Source organism: Schistocerca gregaria, chromosome 1 (assembly GCF_023897955.1).
Source record: "Schistocerca gregaria isolate iqSchGreg1 chromosome 1, iqSchGreg1.2, whole genome shotgun sequence".
Lineage (NCBI taxonomy): Eukaryota > Metazoa > Arthropoda > Insecta > Orthoptera > Acrididae > Schistocerca > Schistocerca gregaria.
The window spans coordinates 572156435-572183102 of record NC_064920.1 but is presented as its reverse complement, the minus strand read 5'-3'; the positions used below and the strand labels follow the sequence as shown (position 1 = coordinate 572183102).

The 26668-nt window shown below is 40.8% G+C and overlaps 1 protein-coding gene across 2 annotated transcripts in view; it reads right to left on the bottom strand.

The window, feature by feature from the left end:
• LOC126356473 (protein-L-isoaspartate O-methyltransferase domain-containing protein 1-like) overlaps positions 1-17994 on the bottom strand; it is a 61076-nt gene extending 43082 nt beyond the window's left edge. Inside the window, exons 1-3 of one of the 2 annotated variants that reach the window (XM_050007376.1) lie at positions 17665-17994; positions 17139-17492; positions 16931-17065 (exon numbers count right to left, since the gene is read on the bottom strand). In XM_050007376.1, coding sequence (XP_049863333.1) covers positions 16931-17065; positions 17139-17445 — 442 coding nt within the window. In that variant the 5' untranslated portion in view covers positions 17446-17492; positions 17665-17994. Of the gene's footprint in view, positions 1-16930; positions 17066-17138; positions 17493-17631 lie in introns of both variants that reach the window. The other variant, XM_050007375.1, reaches the window with a different exon arrangement.
• Positions 17995-26668: the final 8674 nt, after the last annotated feature.

Sequence of the window (26668 nt, the reverse complement as noted above, 5' to 3'; positions counted from 1 at the left end):
TGGCACAGTCTATTGCCTGATGAATTTGTGGCAGTTCTGCAGCAAATGCCATGAAGTGTTTCTTTCAGTTTAGAAATTGAGTTGAACTCTCGAGGACTTAAGTCAGTAGAGTGCAGTAGGTAGTATAGCAGACCCATCAGTCAAACAAATCAGTAACAGCTTGCACAGTACATGCTTGAGCACCGTCCTGCAAGATGATGATTAGGTCCTGCAAAAAGTGTCATCACTTCTGCCTCTAAGATGGTTGTAGGTTGAGTTCCAAAACTGAACAGCATAGAGACAGAAGTGATGACACTTTCTGCAGGACCTAATCATCATCTTGCAGGACAATGCTCCAGCATGTACAGTTACTGATTTGTTTGAGTGATGGGGCTGCTAAGTGCTATACTACCTAATGCATTCCCCTAACTTAGCCGGTGTGAGTTCAACTCTATCTGTAAACTGAAGGAAACACTTCACTGCACTCGCTTCAGAACTGCTACAAATTCGTCGGGCAATAGACCGCGTTGGTCAAACTGTCAACACAACTGGCACTGCTAAGAGTATCCTACTACTTCCACATTGCTCGCGATGGGTTATACACAATGCTGGTGACTACTTTGAAGGCCAGTAAAACTTTGAAACACACAACTATTTTGTACAAGCTGTAAATAAATAGTCGCCACTATTAAAGTTCCAACCCTCGTATATGAGAAACAGTAGTGGACTCAAGATTGAGCACTGGGGAATTACACACGCGGTTTCTCCCCAGTCAGAATTATCTCCCTGTATTCTGTTGGTTGAATTACTACCAAGCACAACTTTCTGCATTCTTTTGGTTAGATATGATACGATCCATTGGTTGTTAATCCCATTAACTTTGATTTATCTACAAGTATATGATTTGCACAATCAAATACCTTGGATAGGTCACAGAAAATACCTACTGGTGCTATTACTTATTTAATGCTTGTAAATCTGGTGTGTGAGCATGTAGATGGCATTCTCAGTCGAGCAACTCTTCTGAAACCCAAACTGTGATTTGCTGAGGATGATATTGTTGCCAAGGTGAGATACTATTCTATAATACATCGCCTCCTCAAAAGTTTTGGAAAATGATGTCGGTAGTGAAATAGGTTGGTAGTTACCGACATCTCTCGAATCACCTTTCTTAAAGAGGCGTTTAACAATGGCATATTTTAGTCTCTCTGGAAAAATGTCTTGAGTATTACGTATTTTGGACAATACTGTACTTATTATATGTGTACTTATTATATGGGAACAAATCTTTAGTACTGTATTGGAGACACCATAAGAACCAGAAGAGCTTGTATTCTTGAGAGAATGTATGATCCTCTTAATGTCAGAAGTAGAAGTTGGTGGTACATTCATATGATATAATTTTATGAGAGTTACTTCTTCAACATATTGCTGTTATCTTTCTCTTTAACTGTTGATCCCTATGCTTTCTACTATGTTTAAGAAATGATTATTAAATACATTTGCTACCTGTGACTTGTTATTTATAACCCTTCCATTCAATTCAATAGTAATGTTATGCTCTTCTGTGGTTGGCTGTCCTGTCTCTTTCTTCACTATATTCCATAATGCCATAACTCTGCTGTCGCACGTACTGGGTTTTGACAGTATGTGCATGTTCTTAGTAATTTTGAGGAGTTTTTGTAACGCACAACTACTGCAGGGTCTCATACATTTCCCTTTTCATTTCACAAGATACTTCAATCCTCTAGTAATCCATGATTTTTTTACATGGCTGTTTAATGTCCCTTCTGATTGACTTGTGCGGAAAGCTAATTTCAAATACTGATATGAATTTATCATGGAATAGATTAAATTTTATTATTAAAAATTCCATCTCAGGTTGTTCCTTGTAAACTACTCTTAAAAGAGGTAGAGTTAGAGGGGTTTTGGGCGCACGACAGCAAGGTCTTCAGTGCCCGTTCAGTAACATAGTGAGACGGGTGTCAAGAAAAATCCCAGAACAGGAATATAAAACGAAACAGAAAACATGGCTAACAATCATTGAAAAACATGTGCTCACCCACACCAAAGCGTGGGATGAAGCAGAGCGTCAGCAGTAAAACATGGACAACACAGGAAGAAAATGATAGAGGGAGCTAAGACAATGTAGCAGATGGAAGTGGCTGGCTGACTGCAAGGAAAAAAGGGGAGGAGTCAGCCACTCTGCAATACACTAAAACCTCCAGCCTAAAAGTTTAGGCCAGAGTCCAGACACATCACAAAACTTGAAAACCCTAGACACACACGTCTTATCATTAGCCAAAACAGAAGGCAGATGCCCATCAACTTGAGCTTCTGCCCGTGCATCACGGAATAAAATGCCGTCTGTTGAAATGTGCCAGACAGAGATGTGCACACCACAAGCATCACAAAACGGAGGATCCTCCCGCCGTAATAAAAAGCTATGTGTGAGAGGACAGTGCCCCAGACTTACCCTGTAGTCTATAATGATTCGAACTGACTTCCACTGAGGTGTGTCCATGCTGTAAGGCACTATGTCATTTACCTGACTAACTGTGCATCAAGATCAGAGAGAGCATTTGTTGCTGGATAAACAGTTATTTTCTTGCTTTTTGCCTCATCAAAGAAAACATTATCAATTAGGGACCTACAGTCTTTATCCACCTGTGTTGGAAAGTTAACTGCTGAGAGCAAACTGCAGGATCCAAATAAGGTTTCAAGATCATTTTTCCTATCAGAATCCTGTAGAAAATCTACACTGAAGTCACCACAGACTATTAACTGCTTGCTAATGTCTGACAGATAGCACAGTAAGGAATCTATGTTCCTCATAAATAATTGAAAATTTCCTATTGTGGCTCTATATACTGTTACAATTAAAAGTGAACTGTTTTTGAGCATTAATTCACAAGCACAAACTTGTACATTTTTCTTTTATTGTTTTGGGGCACAAAACTGCTATGTTGGTGCCCATTCTGTGGCTTAGGAAGGGTAAAAAACCGAATTTTAAGTCAGCAGCAATGGGAGCGAAACTAAAGAAGGAGGGAAACAAAAAACGGAAGGAAATCTTAGAAATCTGCTATTGAAGAGGGGTTGTTTCCACCGAAAAAAAGCTACAAATGACCGATGTCGCCTCCTGACACTGATAAACTCAAGGACGCAATCGGCTGAGTGCGTGTCATCTGCTAAAAGGGAAGATATATCAGGCAACAGCTGTAAAAGAGCGAGTAGTGGATTAAAATAGGGGCACTGAAATAAAAGGTGTCTCACCGTACACAGATGAGAGCAGTGGGGACAAAGCGAGGAAAGATTGCCACATAAAACATGTCAATGGATAAACAGACATTGCCCTATCCGGAGTCTATTTAAAATTACCTCCTCCCGACGACGAGGCAGGGAGGAAGAGGTCCAAGCACAGGGAAGAGGTTTTACATCCCGTAATTTATTATTGAGAAATGCAGATCAATGTGTGTGCCATAAAAGGGCAACCACGATGACAAAACGCTCTGTAGATCAGCAAAGGGAACCATGCGAACAGTGGGCCAAGAAAGAGAGACTGCAGTCTTTGCCACTATATTGGCTGCCTCGTTTCCATGGATACCAACATGCCCTGGGATCCAGAGGAATGTCACAAAGACACCCTCCAACTGGAGCATGTGGAAGCAGTTTTGAATCCCGTGGACCAGAGGATGGTAGGGATAAAGAGCTTGGAGGTTGAGAAAAGAGCTGAGCGAATCTGAGCATATAATATACTGTATCCGCTTATGGCGACAGATGTATTGGACAGCCTGGAGAACAGCGCAAAGCTCTGCAGTAAAAACTGAACACTGGTCAGGAAGCCGAAATCTAATAGGGGTGTCACCAACAACATAGGCACTCCCAGCACCAAATGTGGTCCTTGAGTCGTCAGTGTAAATAAATGTGGCATCCTCCATTTGTGTGCATAGAGCAGCAGATGCCCGACAAACTATAGGGGTGGTGCTATCCTTGGGAAGCTAGCAAAGGTCACAGATAAGGCAGGTCTGGGCGTGAAGCCAAGGTGGCGCCGTACCCCCATTTGTCAAGAAAGTTTTAGGGAATTGGAAGGGAAGGGAATGGAATGTAGCAGTTGACAGAAACGGACTCCCGGTGGCAGTAAAGAGGAAGGGCGGCCTTCAGACCCTAAATCCAAGGAGGCATCGAAAGAAAGGGCATGGGTCAGATGAGCAGGCGTGGAAGACAAGATGACTAGTGTAACGACTCAGGACAGCTCACCAATTGGACAGCGTAGGTTCAGCAGTCTCAGTGGAAAGGCTCTCACCAGGGCTGGTTAAAAAGCTTCAAATGCTAAAAGCAATCCATGATGGTGGACAGAGTCAAGATGTTGAGGAATAGACAGCTGTTCAGGGGAGTAAACTATGCTTCCATAGTCCAATTGTGAGCACACTAGGGCGGTCTGCTTCCCAGGATGTACCACTCTGAACACGGAGGGTGTTGAGGGATCGCAGACAATGAGCCGAAAGATATGAAATGTGGAAAGACCAGTACAGTTTTTTGACAAACAGAAATCCCAAGAATTTGGCAATGTTTGCGAACGGAAGGATGATAGGGCCGAGACGTAAGAATGGCAGATAAAACTCCACACAATCTCAAAAATTTACAGACGGTCTTACTGAGAGAAAAATCTAAAGTCAGTTTCGGTGCCCCATGAATGGAGGCGATCGAGACATCCTTGAAGACGTCGTTCAAGAAGGCTGGTCCGTTGAGAGCTATAATCATCAACAAAGAGTGAACTCGAGACATTGGGAAGGAGAAAGTCGATAATTTGATTTATGGCAATGGCAAACAGTGCAACACTTAGCACGGAGCACCTTGTTTTCTTGGGAGAAAGTACAGGAGAGAGTAGTGTTCATCCGCACCTTAAATGTGTGTTCTGTCATAAATTCAGAATGAAAAGGGGTAGCTGGCCTTGAAAGCCACAAGAGAATAGTGTCTGGGGGATATCTGTCCTCCAACAGGTATTGTATGCCCTCTCCAGATCAAAAAATGTTGCTACCGTCTGGCGTTTCCTGAGAAAATTTTTCATGATACAAGTGGAGAGAGCAACAAGATGGTCAACTGTGGAACGATCCTTTCAGAAACTGCATTGGGCAGGTGTTAAAAGGTTTCAGGACTCCAGCCACCTGCCTAAATGGCAATTTACCATACGCTCCAAAACCTTAAATATACTACTCGTGAGAGAAATGGGGTGATAGCAAGAGGGGAGATGTTTGTCCTTACCACGTTTTGGAACAAGAATGACAACAGCTTCCCGCCATCTTCAGGGAAAGGTGCTGTCTGACAAATTCGATTATAAAGGAGGAGGAGATAATGCAGACTATGGTATGATAAAAGCAGCAACATTTGGACAAGGATGCTATTCTACATCTACATTTATACTCCGCAGGCCACCCAACGGTGTGTGGCAGAGGGCACTTTACGTGCCACTGTTATTACCTCCCTTTCATGTTCCAGTCGCGTATGGTTCGCGGGAAGAACGACTGTCCGAAAGCCTCCGTGCGCGCTCGAATGTGTCTAATTTTACATTCGTGATCTCCACGGGAGGTATAAGTAGGGGGAAGCAACATATTCGATACCTCATCCAGAAACACACCCTCTCGAAACCTGGAGAGCAAGCTACACCGCGATGCAGAGCACCTCTCTTGCAGAGTCTGCCAATTGAGTTTGTTAAAGATCTGCGTAACGCTATCACGGTTACCAAATAACCCTGTGACGAAACGCGCCGCTCTTCTTTGGATCTTCTCTATCTTCTCCGTCAACCTGATCTGGTACGGATCCCACACTGATGAGCAATACTCAAGTATAGGTCGAACGAGTGTTTTATAAGCCACCTCCTTTGTTGATGGACTACATTTCTGAAGGACTCTCCCAATGAATCTCAACCTGGTACCCGCCTTCCAACAATTATTTTTATATGATCATTCCACCTCAAATCGTTCCGCACGCATACTCTCAGATATTTTACAGAAGTAACTGCTACCAGTGTTTGTTCCGCTATCATATAATCATACAACAAAGGATCCTTCTTCCAATGTATTCGCAATACATTACATTTGTCTATGTTAAGGGTCAGTTGCCACTCCCTGCACCAAGTGCCTATCCGTTGCAGATCTTCCTGCATTTCGCTACAATTTTCTAATGCTGCAACTTCTCTGTATACCACAGCATCATCTGCGAAAAGCTGCTGGAACTTCCGACACTATCTACGAGGTCATTTATATATATTGTGAAAAGCAATGGTCCCATAACACTCCCCTGTGGCACGCCAGAGGTTACTTTAATGTCTGTAGACGTGTCTCCATTGATAACAACATGCTGTGTTCTGTTTGCTAAAAACTCTTCAATACAGCCACACAGCTGGTCTGATATGCCGTAGGCTCTTACTTTGTTTATCAGGCGACAGTGCGGAACTGTATCGAACGCCTTCCGGAAGTCAAGAAGAATAGCATCTACCTGGGAGCCTGTATCTAATATTTTCTGGGTCTCATGAACAAATAAAGCGAGTTGGGTCTCACAAGATCGCTGTTTCTGGAATCCATGTTGATTCCTACAGAGTAGATTCTGGGTGTCCAAAAACGACATGATACTCGAGCAAAAAACATGTTCTAAAATTCTACAACAAATCGACGTCAGAGATATAGGTCTATAGTTTTGCGCATCTGCTCAACGACCTTTCTTGAAGGCTGGGGCTACCTGTGCTCTTTTCCAATCATTTGGAACCTTCCGTTCCTCTAGAGACTTGCGGTACACGGCTGTTAGAAGGGGGGCAAGTTCTTTCGCGTACTCTGTGTAGAATTGAATTGGTATCCCGTCAGGTCCAGTGGACTTTCCTCTGTTGAGTGATTCCAGTTGCTTTTCTATTTCTTGGACACTTATTTAGATGTCAGCCATTTTTTCGTTTGTGGAGGATTTAGAGAAGGAACTGCACTATGGTCTTCCTCTGTGAAACAGCTTTGGAAAAAGGTGTTTAGTATTTCACCTTTACACGTTTCATCCTCTCTTTCAATGCCATCATCATCCCGGTGTGTCTGGATATGCTGTTTCGAGCCACTTACCGATTTAACGTAAGACCACAACTTCCTAGGATTTTCTGTCAAGTCTGTAGAATTTTACTTTAGAATTCACTGAACGCTTCACGCATAGCCCTCCTTACGCTAACTTTGACATTGTTTAGGTTCTGTTCGTCTGAGAGGTTTTGGCTGTGTTTAAACTTGCAGTGAAGCTCTCTTTGCTTTCGCAGTAGTTTCCTAACTTTGTTGTTCAACCACAGTGGGTTTTTCTCGTCCCTCACAGTTTTACTCGGCACGTACCTGTCTAAAACGCATTTTAGAATTGCCTTAAACTTTTTCCGTAAACACTCAACATTGTCAGTGTCGGAACAGTAATTTTCGTTTTGATCTGTTAGGTAGTCTGAAATCTGCCTTCTATTACTCTTGCTAAACAGATAAACCTTCCTCCCTTTTTTATATTCCTATTAACTTCCATATTCAGGGATGTTGTAACGGCCTTATGATCACTGATTCCCTGTTCTGCACATACAGAGTCGAAAAGTTCGGGTCTATTTGTTATCAGTAGGTCCAAGATGTTATTTCCACAAGTTGGTTCTCTGTTTAATTGCTCGAGGTAATTTTTGGATAGAGCACTCAGTATATCCGTCACTCGATGCTCTGGCCCTACCACCCATCCTAAACATCTGAGTGCCTCAGTCTTTAACTGGTAAATTGAAATCTGCACCTAAGACTATAATATGGTGAGAAAATTTATGTGAAATGTATTCCAAATTTTCTCTCAGTTGTTCTGCCACTAATGCTGCCGAGTCGGGAGGTCGGTAAAAGGAGCCAATTATTAACCTAGATCGGTTGTTGAGTGTAACCTCCACCCATAATAATTCACAGGAACTATCCACTTCTACTTCACTACAGGATAAACTACTACTAACAGCGATGAACAATCCACCACCGGTTGCATGCAATCTATCCTTTCTAAACAACGTCTGTACCTTTGTAAAAATTTTGGCAGAATTTATCTCTGGCTTCAGCCAGCTTTCTGTACCTATAACGATTTCAGCTTCGGTGCTTTCTATCAGCACTTGAAGTTCCGGTACTTTACCAACGCAGCTTCGACAGTTTACAATTACAATACCGATTGCTGCTTGGTCCCCCCATGTCCTGACTTTGCCTCGCACCCGTTGAGGCCGTTGCCCTTTCTGTACTTGCCCAAGGCCATCTAACCTAAAAAACCGCCGAGCCCACGCCACACAACCCCTGCTACCTGTGTAGCCGCTTGTTGCATGTAGTGGACTCCTGACCTATCCAGCAGAACCCGAAACCCCACCACCCTATGGCGCAAGTCGAGGAATCTGCAGCCCACATGGTCGCAGAACCGTCTCAGCCTCTAATTCAGACCCTCCACTCGGCTCTGTACCAAAGGTCCGCAGTCAGTCCAGTCGACGATGCTGCAGATGGTGAGCTCTGCTTTCATCCCACTAGCGAGACTGGCAGTCTTCACCAAATCAGATAGCCGCCGGAAGCCAGAGAGGATTTCCTCCGAACCATAGCGACACACATCATTGGTGCCGACTTGAGCGACCACCTGCAGATGAGTGCACCCTGTACCCTTCATGGCATCCGGAAGGACCTTTTCCACATCTGAAATGACTCCCCCCGGTATGCACACGGAGTGCACATTGGTTTTCTTCCCCTCTCTTGCTGCCATATCCTTAAGTGGCCCCATTACCTGCCTGACATTGGAGCTCCTAACTACCAGTAAGCCCACCCTCAGCGACCGCCCGGATCTTGCAGACTGAGGGGAAACCTCTGGAACAGGACAAGCAGTCATGTCAGGCCGAAGATCAGTATCAGCCTGAGACAGAGCCTGAAACCGGTTCCAGACAAACTGGAGAGGCCTTCCGTTCAGCCCTCCGGAATGTCTTTCTCCCCCTGCCACACCTTGAGACAACCTCCCACTCTACCACAGGTGAGGGATCAGCCTCAATGCGGGCAGTATCCCGGGCAACCACAGTCTTAGTCCGATCGGGGGATGCGTGGGACGAGCTGGCCATCCCCTACAAACCCCCATCCGGACCCCCACAGTGATGCCCATTGGCAACAGCCTCAAGCTGTGTGACCAAAGCCAACACTGCCTGAAGCTGGGAGCGAAGGGATGCCAACTCCGCCTGCATCCGAATACAGCAGTTGCAGTCCCTGTCCATGCTAAAAACTGTTGTGCAGAGAAAGTCTGAACTAATCTACAGAGAGCGCAAACAAATCGACACAAAATTTAAACGGTTATTAAAATACAAGATTGCCTAGTAAATGCAGTAATGCTGCTACTTGTGCACTGCTGACACACTGCTCGGCGGCTGAAGGAGACTACGCGATTTCGCACTATTCAGGTACTAAAATGCGATGCTACAACTCTCCAATACTATAATACACCCGAAATTTATGAATTAAACAATGCAAGTACAAAAAACACATAAAGAAAGTAAGAATTAAACTATGTAACAAACGAGTGAGCTAGGAGTATACAATTTGCTGCTGCAGCTGTTTATCCAATGGCAGCAGGGAGGTCCTGGGGTGGAAGAGCGAGAGGAAGAGTGTGTAGGTTGGAGTTCCTGCACAGAAAAACGGTATTATAGCTTTCACGATTTTGAGAGGAGAAAGCAAGAGGTCACAATTCAACTGGTGTTTCTTCGGGAGAAAGGCTGGAGACCTCAAAATCTCAGCAAAGTATTGACCCAATGAGATACAAATTGTGACTGGGACTACTAAGGTAACTTGTGCGACAGTTAGCCCAGAGATCAGGGAGACACTAGACACGCTGGATAGTCAATGAATTCTACTCCTAACTACAGATTAAAGGAGCTGGTAAAGAAGTCCCAGCTTGCCCTCTTGCTATCGTGGATGATGCGACGGCATCATGGACTTAACTGCTTATAGCGGATACAGTCAGCCAATGTATGATGGTGGCGGAAAACACAAAGAGCACGTCTCTGCTCACATATTGTGTTATGGCATGCCTAGTTCCACCAAAGAACTGGGGGCCCTGGGGCAAAGGGGAGAAATGAGGTATTGAACATTCTGCGGCTGTAGGAATAACTTCCGTAACATGAGTAACCTGATCATTTATGCTAAGAAATTGCCTGTCATCAAATGTTGCTAGAGAGGAGATTTGTGGTGGTGGTGGTGGTTGTTAGTGTTTAACGTCCCGTCGACAACGAGGTCATTAGAGACGGAGAGCAAGCTCAGGTTAGGGAAGGAAATTGGCCGTGCCCTTTCAAAGCAACCATCCCAGCATTTGCCTGAAACAATTTAGGGAAATCACGGAAAACCTAAATCAGGATGGCTGGAGACGGGATTGAACCGTCGTCCTCCCGAATGCGAGTCCAGTGTGCTAACCACTGCGCCACCTCGCTCGGTCTAGAGGAGATGTGTGTCCAATCACTTGGGAAAACTTCCAGCGTCTTTGGTGCATAGATGGCATTTGTGGCTGATCTAAGGACACATGGAAAATGTGTCACTCAAGTGTGTATTATCAAGAGCAAAATATTCAAAGTGCCGAGCTAGCTGAACAGTACCAACCGAAAGGACCAAATGAGAAAAGGTTGACATGGAGGCAAAGAAAAATGTAGGTTGAGCCAAACAAGTTCCGCTTGTGCAAGAGATCACAGAATAGGGAGCCTCTCGGACAAGGACGTGGAGATCCCCAAATCGGGTGGTGGGTGTTGAAAACCCAACCAGCAAATAGGGGTGGGGTGGGGGGGGGGGGGGGCCTCACCAAGGAGATCAGCTCTTGCCATTGGTGTGCACCATGGAATGTATACACTACAAAGAGACAAGCAGAAAGGGATAGACGTACAGCGACAGTTTGGAAGGAACTGTTTAAGGGGATTGGGTAATAATGGATAGTATCATCAAGAAGAATCGTACGTTCCATGTGCTGGAGCGACATCAACAGAGGGGAGATCAAACTGGACTGATTGGAAATGAGGGAAGGACAAAGCGATTTTGGGGACGTAGCTTTGTTTCCTGAAGACAGAAGATGATCGGGGAGTAGGATCATACAAGGATCAACAATTTATCCCAAATGGAGCAAATTCCAATGGATAATTGACATAGGGTGGACAGGAAAGGGAAAAATCTCACCATGGCGGTCAACTCAACAACCACTGAGAGCCGGGGGCCGACGGCATGGAACAGCACTCAGCCGAAGGCAGAAGATCCTGATCCTTAGGGTGTTTGGGGGCAGCTCCTGCCACCAGTCACTGGCTGGTTGATTGGCCGCCATCGGTGTGTCTCGGCGACACAGAAGATGGGGCGAGGGTGGCTACTGCGGGGTTGTGCTGTAGAAGACACACGCCATAGCGGAGAAGTAGAGGAACCTTGTGCCTTTTGCACCTTCTTGGAAGCAGGTTGTTGAGATGAAGGAGGAGTCTATGGTTGTGAGGTCTGGGTGCATAAAAAATATTCGCAAGTAGGCTCTATCTTTAAGTCCGGGCATCTGATTCTGGGGCCTGTGACTTAGCAGAAGCTGATGAAGTTTGAGCATTAGAGTGAGCAGGTGATTGTGGGGAGGTTGAACGGGCAATCTTTAGGCTGGCCAATCTGACGACCATAGCGCTAAAGGTGTGATCGCAAGTCTGTGTGGCTACCTCCTTAGTAGGTCGAGTAGAGGCAAGGACAGTGCTATATTTACCCACTGGGAGCAGGGCAATCGCTAGAGGAAACAGTGTGGTTGCCCATACAGTTCATGCAACGACTAGATGGAGGTGAACAAACACCCTCATGAGCATCCCTGCCACATGTAACACATTTGACCCCATTAGAACATGACGCTGGTATAAGTAAACTGCTGACACTGATAGCAACAGATAGGGTTGGGGATGCAAGGGCGAACTGAAACGATCTTAAATCCCACTTTAATGTTCAATGGAAGTTGAATTCTGTCAAATGTCAAGATGAAAGTGCAGGTCAGTACCAACTCCTTGTCAACCCTTTTCATGACTATGTACATCCGTTACCTCCTGGTCAGACAGGTAATTCTGAATTTTCTCATTTGATAATCCACTGAGTGATCTTGTACAACCACCCCATGCGATGAGTTAAAGTACGGTGTGCTTCCACCTGGACAGGGATGGTGTGTGGCAGTGTAGTTCGAAGCAGCTTATGTGGCTGGTGGGCACTGTCTATTTCTAACAACACGGTGCCATTTCATAACCGGGAACAAGACTTTACAGGGCCTGTAATTGCAGCGACAGCTTTTTGAATAATGAAAGGGTTGACTGTAAAGAAGCCTTGACCTCCGTCAGATGGAGAAACAACTACAAACTTTGGCACTGATGGAAGAATTGTCCGTGGCTGAGACGCATCTAGCTTTCTCTTGTGGGCAGAAGTTGTAGAAGTAGAGGAAACCATTGTGGAATTATCCCCCATGATTACTGACGTCTCCGATGGCATGCTCCTTCCTAGCAGGAGCCCTCTCTGAGGGCACTACCGCCTTAGATGATTGTCCAGACCTTGGTCACATCTCCTAAGAAAGGGATGGAGGGACTGATCGGCAAGTTCAGAAGATACCAGCTTGGGTAATCACTCTCCCTAGGCCTGGACTTTACCAGGGAGTACATATGTGTCCTCCTTGCCTACCCGGGGCAAGGAGTTATGCATTACCCTGTCACCGGCTACGCGTAGGTAGGCCTTCAGACACACACAGGGATGAAAGAAAGAGAGAGGGAGGAACAGATAAAAGGAAAGAAGAGAAGAGGTCTCAAATGCCGCAGCAGAGAAGGTAAAGAGAAGAATCGAGGAAAAGAGAAGGACTAAGGGAGGACGGATACTTTCCACTATAGAGAGAAAAGAAGAGAAACCACATCTTACAGTCACAAGCGTTCGTCTCTGGATGTAGACACAAAACATACTCCAAAAGAGAGGGAGAGGGAGGGGAATGGGTGGAGGGGTGGAAGGATCAGGGACATGGAGGGATGTGGACGGGAGCTAACAAAATTTTCCAATCCCGAATCTGCGAATTCTGATAATTTGAACACACATTAGGTAATGAGGTATTTTTAAAATTTTCTTTTGGTTTGGTAGTGATTGCTAATTTCTTGTTTTACACTAGACAGCAGCTTGTTTAATACCATACTAACAGTATATATATCTCCATTCTGAATGTTACACGAGGAGGCAAAATCTACATGAAAAATATGTTTGTGCTTTACTGAAATTCTGTAAACCACAGTCAGCCAAAACTGATTTTTATAATCAGCAACAAAAACCATTAAGGAGCAAAAGTGTTGGAAAATGAGTAAGAATTAAGAACCTTAGTTCATTAGAAGAACAGTGGGGAATTACAAGTGTGTGTGTGGGGGGGGGGGGGGGGGAACAGGTCTCCTTGGCAATGTCTGTTTTATCTAAAGCATCTTAATCTGACTAACATTTTTTATTCCTACAGTGAAGCACACCTTTGTGACATTTAGGAGACATGAACATCACATGGAAAAAGTCCTAGATCAAGGGAGAAAGATGGCCGGGGGTAGACATCGCCGAAAAAGTGAAGGCCAGCTGTGGAGGTCCAACTGAACAACTTTGTGCCGAGACACAAATGCTGTTGTGTGTGGCACCATACAAGCACAAACACGAAGAGACCCAAACACTCTCAATATTTTTTGTGTCAGTATTACTTTTTTCATATGTTGTTTGCATTGTCAGATTGATCCATAGCATAGCCAGAGATATAGGTTAGGTTGAAAGATGACAGTTTTCTTGTAAGTTCGCGAAGTGGAACCACAGGCTTCAGTTAATTGATCTTCAAAGTGTTCTTTGTATGAACAAACTCATGGGGCTTACCAGAGACTGGGATAACACCAAGCTGCTTTGACCAATAACATCATCCCATGCCGAAAACTCCTATTTTGTATATATCCAACATGGCGAGCAATACAGTGATCGCAACACCCACAAAAATACATATACCATGTAAACCAATTCACTGACTAAACTCAATGAAATTAGCAGGACAACTCATGAAAAAGGTGTTTTGGACAGAGACAAACTAAAAATTCAATAATAAAAATGACTGCGTTAAAAATACAAAACTTTGAAAACACAAAACTCTCAAAACTGCCAAAACAATAAAATCTGACAAATCATATAAAACACACCAAAAGATAATGTACCCCATCTCCAGTTAGCCTATACAGCTCAACCCAAGACCAGGATCCACAGCTTGTGGTCTAGTGCTAGTGTTGCTGCCTCTGGAGCACAGGGTCCCAGTTCAATTCCCGGCCGGGTTGGAGATCTTCTATGCCCAGGGACCAGGTGTTCGTATCATCATCATCCGTGACAGTGGATACATTGTACTGGGTACAAAAATGGGGCTGTGTAAAAACTGCGACTTTGTATGGGCACTGATTTCCACACAGTTGAGTGCCCCACAAACCAAACATCATCATTTCCAAGACCAGGATATCATATCAGTAAACTCCCCCCCCCCCCCTCCACCAAACTACAAGAGCTGGAATCGCTATCTCCAGTTCACCTACATAGCCCAATCCTAGACCAGTACAGTACACCAATAAACCCCTGCTCACTACTACAAAAACGAAAGCCATATCCTGATCTCCAGTTCACCTAAACAACTCAACTCTAGACCAGGATACTAATACCCCCCCCCTTACACACACACACACACACACACACACACACACACACACACACACACACACACACCCTCCAAATGCTGGTATACCAGGATACTAATACCCCCCCCCCCCCTTACACACACACACACACACACACACACACACACACACACACACACACACACACACACACACACACACACACCCTCCAAATGCTGGTATCACAATCTTGAGTTAACCTAGAATAAATGTGCACTTATGGTGTATGTGGCTTTTCTGTTGCATGTTGCAACTGGTAACTTCATGCATGGTAAATGAACATGAGATAGAATGAGTCAGATAGGACAAGACAATAAAATAAGTGAGAAAATAGTTTTTGATAAATGTCGGTAAGTGGATCAATGTTTTTTTAATTAATTCATGGGACAAAGCATTGCTATCAATGCTTATTAATAACAGAATCACACATTCGATATATTAATAAACACTGATCTACCAACCTACTCCAGTAATTACTTAAAAAAATTATTAAATATTCTCTCTAACATGAGAATATTCCATACACTATAATCTATTTTGCCACATTGTAATTTTGTGCAGTCCACTTTATGATGACTGTCGCACACTAAATGACAACATACCTCACAAACACACCACATAATCAAACCACAAGAGCACACTGCCTCAACTACATTTCACTTCTATTCCAAAACAAACACACCGCAGCCCGATGATGTCACACAACACAGCACGGCACCCAAGCAATGTTTAGCTTAATTTGTTCCAACCATCACCCCCCCCCCCCCCCCCTTCATCTGTGAGGGAATCCCACCTATCTGTTTTAATGCTTAATGTCATCATCAAAATGACATACATAAATCATTCTCCAAAAACCTTACATGCATAAAATACATGCAGTAAAATTTTACTGCTATTGTCATTACAACACCTTTGCCAAATTCACTTATAACCAAAATGCCCTATTTCAAACTAATCTAAGCAGACTCAACCTACATTCCAAAAAATAATGTAGAAGCAAAATAAATATTGTCAGGGTTATTTTCTAGCTTTCCTTGTGCAGGTGTGATTTCTGTACTACAACTGGTAATTAAACTTCATAAGTACCACATTTTTGCAGCTGATTTCTGTGTTTTCAACAATAAAAATTAAACTTTGTTCTGTCTAAATCATCTTCAATTTTACATTTTCAAACCAAGGTGGTCTAACCATTTGCACAATAAGAGTAACATTAGTATGTGTTGGGTGGTGGAAGGACTTAGTCACACCCCTAACTTCTACGAACTGCAGAATGAGTATTTGATTTTGCACCAGAGCTTAAGTAATAAAGCAATTGCCACAGAAATTATTTCTCTGACAGGATACACAATTTGGCATATAATTTATACTTATCCACTTATCAGTAAGTGACACTGCTATGCTACATTCTGTGAAGATCTAATAATTCATTATGCGACCCACTCACATTGTGGCTATGCCATTCTTCACTAAATCCAACAAGATGATAAGCAGGAGAGCTAGTTCCAGATCTGACAATGGATAGTTCCATCATAGACCAATTTTCTGACAGAAACAAGGTAAATAGTTGAAGGATCAAACTGGGACCCATTTCTGGCATTCATTGCGCTACCATGTGAGAGGTCACAGGTAAAATTCACTTGTGAATTATGAATTAACACAGTCTTTGAATCCATAAAACAACTTCCATCCACTGATGGAATTCAGGTACATACAATTCTTGTAACACAAGCACACCAGTCAATCCTGTTTAGTAGGGATTTGAATTTAATTAGTCTTGGCAGCTGCATGATATAGTGTAACTTGCAATCACAAGTGCCAAGTTTTCAAATAATTTTTCTCCAATATTTTATAGTGTCATATGTCTTGAGGAAGCAATGTTTGACTTTGTCCTGGCCAAGTACTTTTCAAGTTGCATGTAATTTAATTTTGTTGTTACACATCTAATATACCTGGTACCAATACAGTATAACGCTATGAAATCTAGGAATTCAACAATTCTATTATTGAGGATAATTTTGGAGATACATTTTCCTCCAGTGATAAGATTTGTGTAAATGTTTCTTCTCCAAACATATGGTGATACAGTGAGTTTATTTACGATTTGTAAAAGGATGTCTCAACAAAAAAGTATACAGACAACAGGATGATATGTGATATTTTACACGACAGTGTTGCTCACTATACATCTCAACCCTACAGATAAAAGCCAAACTGTTTTAGGCTACGGCTTACCATTCACGAACTTTGGTTCACAAAATTCGTATTCATCAAGTGCAGGAGAAATTCTTTTAAATTCTTCCAATTTCACACAAGCATACGCCAATACATCCTCATGAATTTCTATTCCATGATTTACACCATACGGCCCTGAAAATATAAATCGTAACTTAAAATATTTGAACTTACTGTGGCAATTGAAGCAAGTTATAGTAGTTCATACCTAAAATCAAGCCTGCCATTGTGCTTAAATAGCCAGTTCCCGAACCAAGATTAAGGAAACTCAAACCGGGGGCAAGACGCAAACTTTCCATCACTTCGCTGTATATGCAGGGAGCAGACAAATGTAGATTTCCTTTTTTCCAAGCAACATCTTTGTATGCTGTGTCCTGAAAATCTGGTGTGAAGTAATGTGCACGATCAACGGCTCGAAAAACTCGTTCGACAATTGAACTTTTGATGTAGTCAGCTTCTAGCAAGTTATCTATTAAATCATCATTGTCTTCTCCAGCACTTACAGCACCTCCCATGGTGAACTGTCGTACACAATCCGTGTATCTCCCTCACTATCAATGGACTGTAAAATAAACACTCTCTTTAAAAGCTATGTTCCATTCTTCATTATGTCGTATCTGTACGTATTATTCTTTGTTACTCCATGTTGTATGATTCGCTACGATATAATCGAAATCTGACAACAAATCCTATTTACTCACTAAATGTTTTTATACTGTTGACGTGAAACCTACACAGTGTTAACTGCCAATGTACTGAATCTTCATAACAGCTGAATATATGTAGTATGTACAAGCTGAGGGGATGAGTTCAAGGTCGATCAGCTGGTTGAGTTTAAAAAACGTCAAAGACCAAGATCTTCAACGCGTCATTTAAAAATACTATTTTTCCTAGGCAAGGTTCTTTCTAATAAACATAAACGCACTTAAATTACTGCGACAGATCCCAGAATAGAATAAACTATTTCAACCCAAAAGTAAACAGATACACAACAACACAAAACTTTCAGACGCCAGTCTTGACAATTATCCCACCGCCTTTGAGAGTTCTTAAGGCACTAACTGCGCGGAGTGGGAAAAATATAAACAAAAAAAAATTGTGCGCTTATTCACACACACGGAAACAGCTCCAGTAAATTAAATAATTATTCATATTGTGGTTATATTTCCAATTTCTGCTTAAACACAATACTGAAATATCACGAACATAAAAAACTTTAAAAAATAATGGTGAGTATCGATCATACAAATCGCATATACTCTCGTGGCTAAATGTTAATATGCTACGTAAAGTTGTCTTACAGGGTCAAGCCTGTTGTCAAATTCGTCCCTTTCTAGTTCGATCCATGAGTTTGTCAAATAAGTTCGTAGGCGTAAGTGTACCAACGAGACTTATCTTGTCAATTCAACTCACTTTTGAATAAGGCGTTGTTCGTGTGGTGAAGTATTTTGACTCTAGTGAGAATATCTACCAATGAAGACAAAGCGGTTTTTTTGCATTGTATAGTACTGTGTATAAAGAAGAAAAAGAAAACAGCGCTGGTCCAGAGAACGATTGCAATTTAGAGAATAACATAACCGTGAAAATCTGCTAAAAGAAATATCACACTAAGAGCCTGATGATTAGACAATTTTTTTTTTCCAAATGGAGAGTTAAACTTTTAATTATTGTGTTACTTAAGATCCACACTGAAAAAGAGGAAGCAAGTACGTGAAAATTTACTTTCTTCTATCTGATCCTCTACAGTTCATTAACATACTGTACCACCACATGACAATACATACATCGTTCATGGAAGCATAGAAGAGCTTCGATATTATTTTATTGGGCTCCCGGTTGTATGTTGTGCTTGGAAAATATATGGAGTATGTAGGAGGGAAAGACTAATCGACTTTTCACAGAAAGTCTTCAAAGGTGGAGAAGCTGCGTATTTGTAAAAGGCAGATTTGTGGTTTCAATGCTGGACACATGCAGCTGTCACTTATTGAAAAAGACATAGTATTGTTGGGCATAATAGATATCGATGTTTACGTAATATCAGTTTATAGACCTCCTTTGGCCAGCTTTTGCACCTTATACAGAAAAACTGACAAAAAGAAAACCATCTAGGGGCATAATCTGTGTGATTTTAATATAAATTTTCCTCCAGGTCAGTGGCTAATGTTGGGCAAAACCAACCAAAACTTCAGCGCTCTTGCCAAGTACTTAATATCTTGCATTGTTCTTTCTGGTCTGTAAAATTGGAATTTCCTGACGATAGTGCACTGATTATACAGTAAGTCTTTTTTAAAAGTAAACACCAACAAAAAAAAGAGAATACAAATCAGAAGTTTTCGTCAAAGCAATGTCCTTAGCTTTTTGTCCCACATGCAGAGAGAAAACAGTATATAAAACATCTGACACTTTTTCAAACATTTTCTATTACTATTTAACCACCAATTCTCTTTAAAAACGAAAAAAACTAAATAACAAGAGGACATCCTCCAATGGGATCACATCACGTATATCTCAGCAAAGTGGAAAATAGGGAGAGAGAGATTTTCTCGCGCAGCAAGACAAATCTAGGCAAAAGTGAAAAATTTAAGAACTTAACTGCATACTACAGAATATTAAAAAATGTGGCTAATACTGCAAGAAAAACATACAAAATAACATCCTTCTGAAATATTCATGTAATAAAAGCAAATGCATGTGGCAAACAATTAATGAAAAATCAGGCAGGAATAAGAACAGTTTAAGTGACATTTAACTTCAAAAGTAAATGCAAATTGATTACTCACCAAGAGGAGGTAGCGCAGATATTTAAAAAATAAAAGATAGTTGCCCTCTCAATCAATCCTAAATATGGGGCCTTCAACAATACAATTTTTTTATCACCAACATTGAGAACAGTGATATAAAAGATAATTAGTAGTAAAAATAAAGAAAAATATTTCAGCACAGAAGACATGATCCCCTGCTTCCTTCCCCATAGATGCAGCAAACGTATTAATAAGCCGTTGCCTCATGTAATAAATACTTTATTTTCATATACAATATTCCCAAGGAATCTTAAAATAGCAAAAGTCATATTCATATATATATAAAGGATCTAAAGAAGATCCTTGCAACTACCATTCAGTTGCAGCACTGTCTATATTTAGAAAATAATTGAATTTGCAATTGCTGCCACACTAAAATCATTTTTGCGAGAAAATAGCGCTATTTCTTCTATTCAATATGGGAATGGTTTAAAATGAGAGAGAAATGTACACACAAATATGGTGTAGAACATGTTGAACAAATGGTATGAGGACATATATAGATACAACGTTGTTTCTTATAGTGGATATCTCAGTTAAGTTATATTACATAAGTATTCATAATAATATAAGAATTAGTTCAAACAATAATGCTAGGTATTATCAAATGTACACACAAAAAGCCTGTTAAAGAAATGTTACACTCAGAACATGGTGACTACATCAACTTTCTGAGTAAAGACAGTGAAACTCGTTTGTAGTTATGGTACTTCGCCCTCACACCGAAAGAGGAAGATGCAAGTATATGAAAACTTGTTCTCTTCTACTTGGTACTCTATCGAAAGTTCATTAAAATACCACAATGGGAAACATGTAGCCCACATTGTTCGTAAAAGAAGTGGATGACTTAGATACTTTTTATTCCATTGCACATGTACAGGGTCACTGGTGTTTCGCCGTGCTAGGTGAGGATTGAAAATTGACGCCACTCCAAAAAACTAGCATCGGTCTCCTCGATACCCCACCCCCCTCCACCATCTCCAACAGTATCCGACGACACAACACTTCAAATATCATGTTATACTTTTAATAATTAAACTAAAGCGAGGGACTGAGAGAGGTGTGGTATCAAGTCATAAGATAACAGCAAGACAGAGCACGTGCTCCACTCCAGCGCTAGACAGACATTAATAAAAATCATGTTTGCTACCGTTTCGTACTCAGTAGTGGCTGCTTTAGTTTTGAAGTTTATAGAGACAATGTGTTTACTTTCGTTGAAGTAAGTAAAGACTTATCAAGTAAGTATCACTATGGTTTTGAAAACAATTCGGTCTTGTGCTGTTTTTCATTGATCAGTTCTTTTGCTGTTTGGTTTGAAATTAATTTTGTCCATCCTTTGCTGTTTCTAAAATTTACCGCCCTTGGCGGTCGCCGAGTCTTGCACAAATGGTAGAAACGACCATGCTTGTATATTATGGGTACAATATTGATTTTGTTCTTAACCTCTTCCCACTTACTGGCAATTATGACTAGGAGAGACGCTACCATTTTGATAACTGCCAATGCTGTTTTTTATCCTTGATTGTAGTTTCAATAGTTGTGGAATTCACGATACAGTGAGACAAATTGTAATAAAACTATTTTTCACTAAACATTTGCGACGAAATATAGGAACAAACAATGTCTATCATGATGTCAAACTTCCCATCAATCAGAACTTCTCGCAAACATGCCAGACACAATCCATGTTTGTCAAATACATGGAACAGCACCGTACACAGTTATATGTTTAATGCAACAGGAATACAAATTTTTTAAATTGTGTAATGACAGTAACAACAACGTGTTTATTGTGTACTATGTATCTTCTGTTACACTTGAAGGAAAGTGTGATATTAAGGACCAATAAAGGTGTGACTACATGAAGCCTCTTTCCCCATGTGCAATTGCAGATGCATAGGCATTAAAGAGCACGTGAAAAAAAATTGTGGAAAGTACACATGTACGTATGAGCATTCTTGTGTCCACATCTTCTGTTATGGGCCCCTTCTTTGCTTGGGATCTTGAGCTGCGTTTATTGTGTTGAAAAGACTACAGAAGAAGAAAATGCAAAAGCGACTACAGATAAATAATTATCTAAATAACAAAGGTACGAGAAATACAAAGTGACAACAAAGTTTTGATTGCAAGTTACAGGAGGACACAGCGAGATTTTCTTATACACCAGTTTGAACTACTTATTTCACATTTCAGAACAAAGCATTTCAGTGATCATTTCTGAAACTGTGAAATACTTCAGGGAGATTTTTAGTTGTTATGTGAAGTTTAATTATCTTTCAATGTGTTATTTGTACTTTAATTTATAAAAAAGTTATTTACACAGCTTTAATTTTTGAATGAGTATATGTAGATTAATACCCTTGACACGACAATTCTGGGAATTTCATAGACTCGAAAATCCAGTAGCACAGATGATGTGATGTCCAATTTGCATTTTTAGCATCATTAGTGTCCTTCATTTCTATTTTCTTGTAGCTTCTTGAGAAGCTACACATACTCTAGCATTTCTTTTCTTCAGATACCTGGCTCCACAGTAGCTGTGATGTAAGTCGCCATTTGCATGAAATTTGTTCGAGTTTTCATATACTTCTCATAAATTTTAAGATCATTCTTTTCTGTTTTCCTACTTCGAAATTTACGGTATCTTATTCTTTACAGCAATGTGATCAGAGACGCTGAGCATCATATCTCAATTTATTTAAATACTCTTTAGAAGTGGCATTATTTATTGCGTTTCTTTGTCCTATGATCAATTGCACATTTCAAAGTCCTTCCTTTGGACTCAGCTGACATTTGTGTACATAAACCATTTCTCAGCATAGTCTCAACACACTAGAAAATGAAACACACGTGGGCCCCAGCTGCCAGTTTTCTGCCAAAGAGCATAAACATTCCCACTGAAGCTGGAAAGTAAAATGCTTAACGCACAGCCTCCATTTCGAGGAAATTGTGCATGAACAAACATGCATACATAATTGCGCTGCTGGAAATACATGTGCATGTGCAAAGGTGAAAAGAAAAAAGGCATCATGTGGATGCACCTTAATACTGCTGCTTCACTAAACGTAAGATATTTTTTCAGGGAGTTGTGAGCTTGAGTGTCAGCTAAAGAGGTGTCATTTTCATACCACACTGCTACACATGAATTCAGTTTCAAAAGATCAGACTGTAGATCTAAACTGGTTAAAAGTTTAAAAGATCCAAAATTTTCACATGCTAGAACCAAAATTGAGGCAATTATTGTTAAAATTTTTCCGCCATTTATAAAGTATTTGGTACTGTCTGACTTCTTTGGAAAACATTAACTATAAAGGATGCAACAAAAATGTACAGCACAAATTTCAGGACACATAGACGAAAAAATTATTTTATGTGCACATGGGTCTGGTAACAGTTTGTTTCTTTGTTATAACTCATTTTCTCCAACTCTTAAATCATTGGAAACACACATGAATAGAAGACACCAGCATAGTATGTGCAAATCTTTCTCATAGGAGATGTTCAATATGCCCTCGATAGGCATTGATAAATGAATCAACCCACTGTCAAAGTGAATCTCGGATGCATTTATGTATACCTGAAGTATTGCATATGGTAACACAGCCATTCATAATACAGGCACAGAGACTCTGAACAGCTTGTACTGAGCTTCCATACGCAAGAGCTTTCAAATGCCTTCACAAATAAAAGTCCTGTGGACTAGGTCTGAAGAGTGTGCAGGCCAGGGCATTGGTTCATCTTTACCTATCTACATTTTGTACTGACACTAGGATTGTCATCAACAGCATGAAACTTACACCTTCCATTGAAGTGTCGTCATCCATCTTGGCCTCCCTCGGTTTTGGTGTTGGTGCCTTTTCATTCTGGAAATCTCTCCTAGTACGAAAACTGAGAGTGAGCGCCATTACCATCAGCTAACCCATACATCAAATGGGCATCTGCCATGTGTCCATTCATGTACACTGCCATTGCATGAGTGAATTTTGTGATTAGCTCTACACGGTAACCCGTTGGTAACCCATGTGCTTGCAACAGGCTTACTGATCGCTGGAACAGTTGATGTTAACTGTAAACAAGCAATAATGTACGCCACATGGCAACAGGGACACATAAAACAAAACACTGGAAGTACACAATGTAACCAGACATCTTCAAGAGTGCATGGTGACTTGATGCTAATGTTCTGTTCTTGTGTGTTTCTCATGATTAATGAGTTGGAGAAAATGAGTTGTCACATGGATACAAAGAATTCACAAAATTCATATAACATAATGTCTTGGTCTGCATATGAGGAATGTGTCCTGCAATTTGTGCTGTACAGTTTTGTTACACTCTATATAACAGAAATGATGGATACTCCAAAGAGATGTGAAGTAAAACGTGTTACGATTGTTGTAAGGTATTTCAGTCCGCAGGAGGGAATTCATGACAAACTGTTAAATTTCGATGAAGCGTCAATTGAAACTTTTGCAGTGTATGAAAAAAATACAAACTTCAAGAAAAGTTATACAGCTGATAACATTGACAGTAATTACAGTAGTGCGAGGAGAACAGGGAATGAAAATGTGTCCAGGTAAGTTCAAAATGATTTTCCAGATCTGTTTTAGAACTGGTTGTTCAATGCACATTCTACAATACCATTTCTGAAAGAAGTCATGTCCAGTAAAAAGTAGAACTGAATTCATAAAGTTCATTGTTTCAGTAAACTGTTGAGACTTTTAAATTATGTCAGAAATGTGTCCTTGGTTGGACCCAGAGTGATATTGTAAACATACTAATGACATTTCATTAAAATACCACAACGGGGGAACATATAGCCTACATCATCAGTGGAAAAACTGGGGAACTTTAATCTTTTTTAGTTTCTTCGCACTCCCACTTGATGTGCACAAAATTTTTATTTTCTTCTTAAATTCATCCTGTGTGATGTGTGGCTGGGAAAGATGCAACGTTGCAACCATTTAGGTAGTTGCTACTGGTAGTTTTTTTTGTCATTGATTATAGCTTCCAGAGTAGTGGAAACTCACTAAAAATGGAGATAAATTTTAATAAAACTGTTTTTCACTAAACACATGCAGTGAAACATTGAATCGGACAATGTCTGGCATCTTGCAAATTTTCCCCCACTCAAAATTTCTGGCAAATATAACAGCCACACTCCAGAACAGACAAGCATATCAAACAGCATGGCCGCATATTTGGCAAACATATTAGCAATTGATAAATAGTTTGATCTTTAGGCCCTTTTTAATGATCAATCGGATCTGTCAAATTCTCTGTTACACAGCAATGCACTTGCGTAACACGCTTGTTCACACATCAACAAAGTTTGTCAGTTTAGCATCACTTTTGAAGCAGATGTTGTTTGTGTATGCTATATTTAGACACTAGTGGGAATGGCTACAAGGGCAAATAAAACATTTCTACACTGATTCTGGCACTATGTTCAAAGAAGGAGTGGAAACTAAGACACTGTTCTAGGGAACGGTTTAAAACAATTGACAAATGTGCACATGAGGATCTGTTAAAGAAAATGTTATATTTAGAATATGATTACATCAACTACCTATGAACTGACAGAGAAACTTTTAATAATTTGTTTAGAGTTACTTCATCCACCGCTTGTGGTCTCATGGTAGCATTCTCGCTTCCTGAGCATGGGGTCGCGGGTTCGATTCCCAGAGGGGTCAGGGATTTTCACCTGCCCCAAGATGACTGCATATTGTTGTGTCGTCTTCATCATCATTGATCCCCATTACGGTCAGAGGAAGGCAACGGAAAACCACCTCCATTAGGACCTTGCCTAGTACGGTGGTGCGGGTCACCCTCATCGTTCCCCTATACTCTGTGAAGAAGCATGGAACTTCATTTCCATTTCCAGAGTTACTTCACCCCAACATTGAAAAAGAGACCAGTATGCAAAAAATGTTTCTGTTCTACTTGGGCCTCTAATGACAGCTCATTCAAACATTAAATAGGAAAATACAGTAGGTTACATTATCTGTTGAAGAATTGAAGAACTTCGTTTTTTCTTACTGTACTCCTGCTTGTATGTTGTGCACAGAATGCTGATATTTTCTGACCTCATACTGCATAATATATAGCTGGGAAAGAAGCTACATCTTGCACAGCGACATCAGAAACGTCCACCAACTTGTCAAATCTTCTGTCAATCAAAATTTTTATCTCTAACATTCCAGATGCACTCTATCTTTGAAAAACACATCAAGAAAGTTGTACATAGTCAAATATTTGGCAAACAGAGTACACTTTGACAAACTGTTTGATCATTTGTGCATTCCTGCATTTGTGCATTCCTGCAGAGTATGGTATGAAAATGTCAGATACTTTACGGTTAGTGGTAAAAAGCACAATGAATCATTCTGCATCTTATGTAAAATCATTTACCCATATTTCGTAAGAAATATTGATTACCTATACAAATACCAGTCTGAATGAACGTCATCTTAGAATTTTACTTGTTATGAAAAATCCACTATACAAAAGAACGATGACATAAACTGTACATATAAAAGATGTGTATTTCGACATCATCCGCACAATTTATATTGCCCACGGATGAACAGAAATTGTGAGCGTTGCTATTAAAATCTTTCAGCTTAATTTTTTTCAGTTTGCCTTTCCTTTTCGATGGCGAATCTGTAATGCATTATATTTTTATTCTGTTGTTATTAATACCTGGATTCCATGTCATTTGATTTCTTTTATCTTATTAATATGTTGCTGAATGTTTTATTAGGTTATGGACACAGACCTGTGATGATTTACAGGACACATAATTTGCTTGTAGTTTTTTTTCTTTTCAACAACAGATAAGATCTCAGTACCAGCAGTGGTCAGTGAGCTATACACCCCTTTGTTCATGGTTGATGAGGCAGAGAAATATAAAAGCCATTGTACAATGAAAAAAAAAATT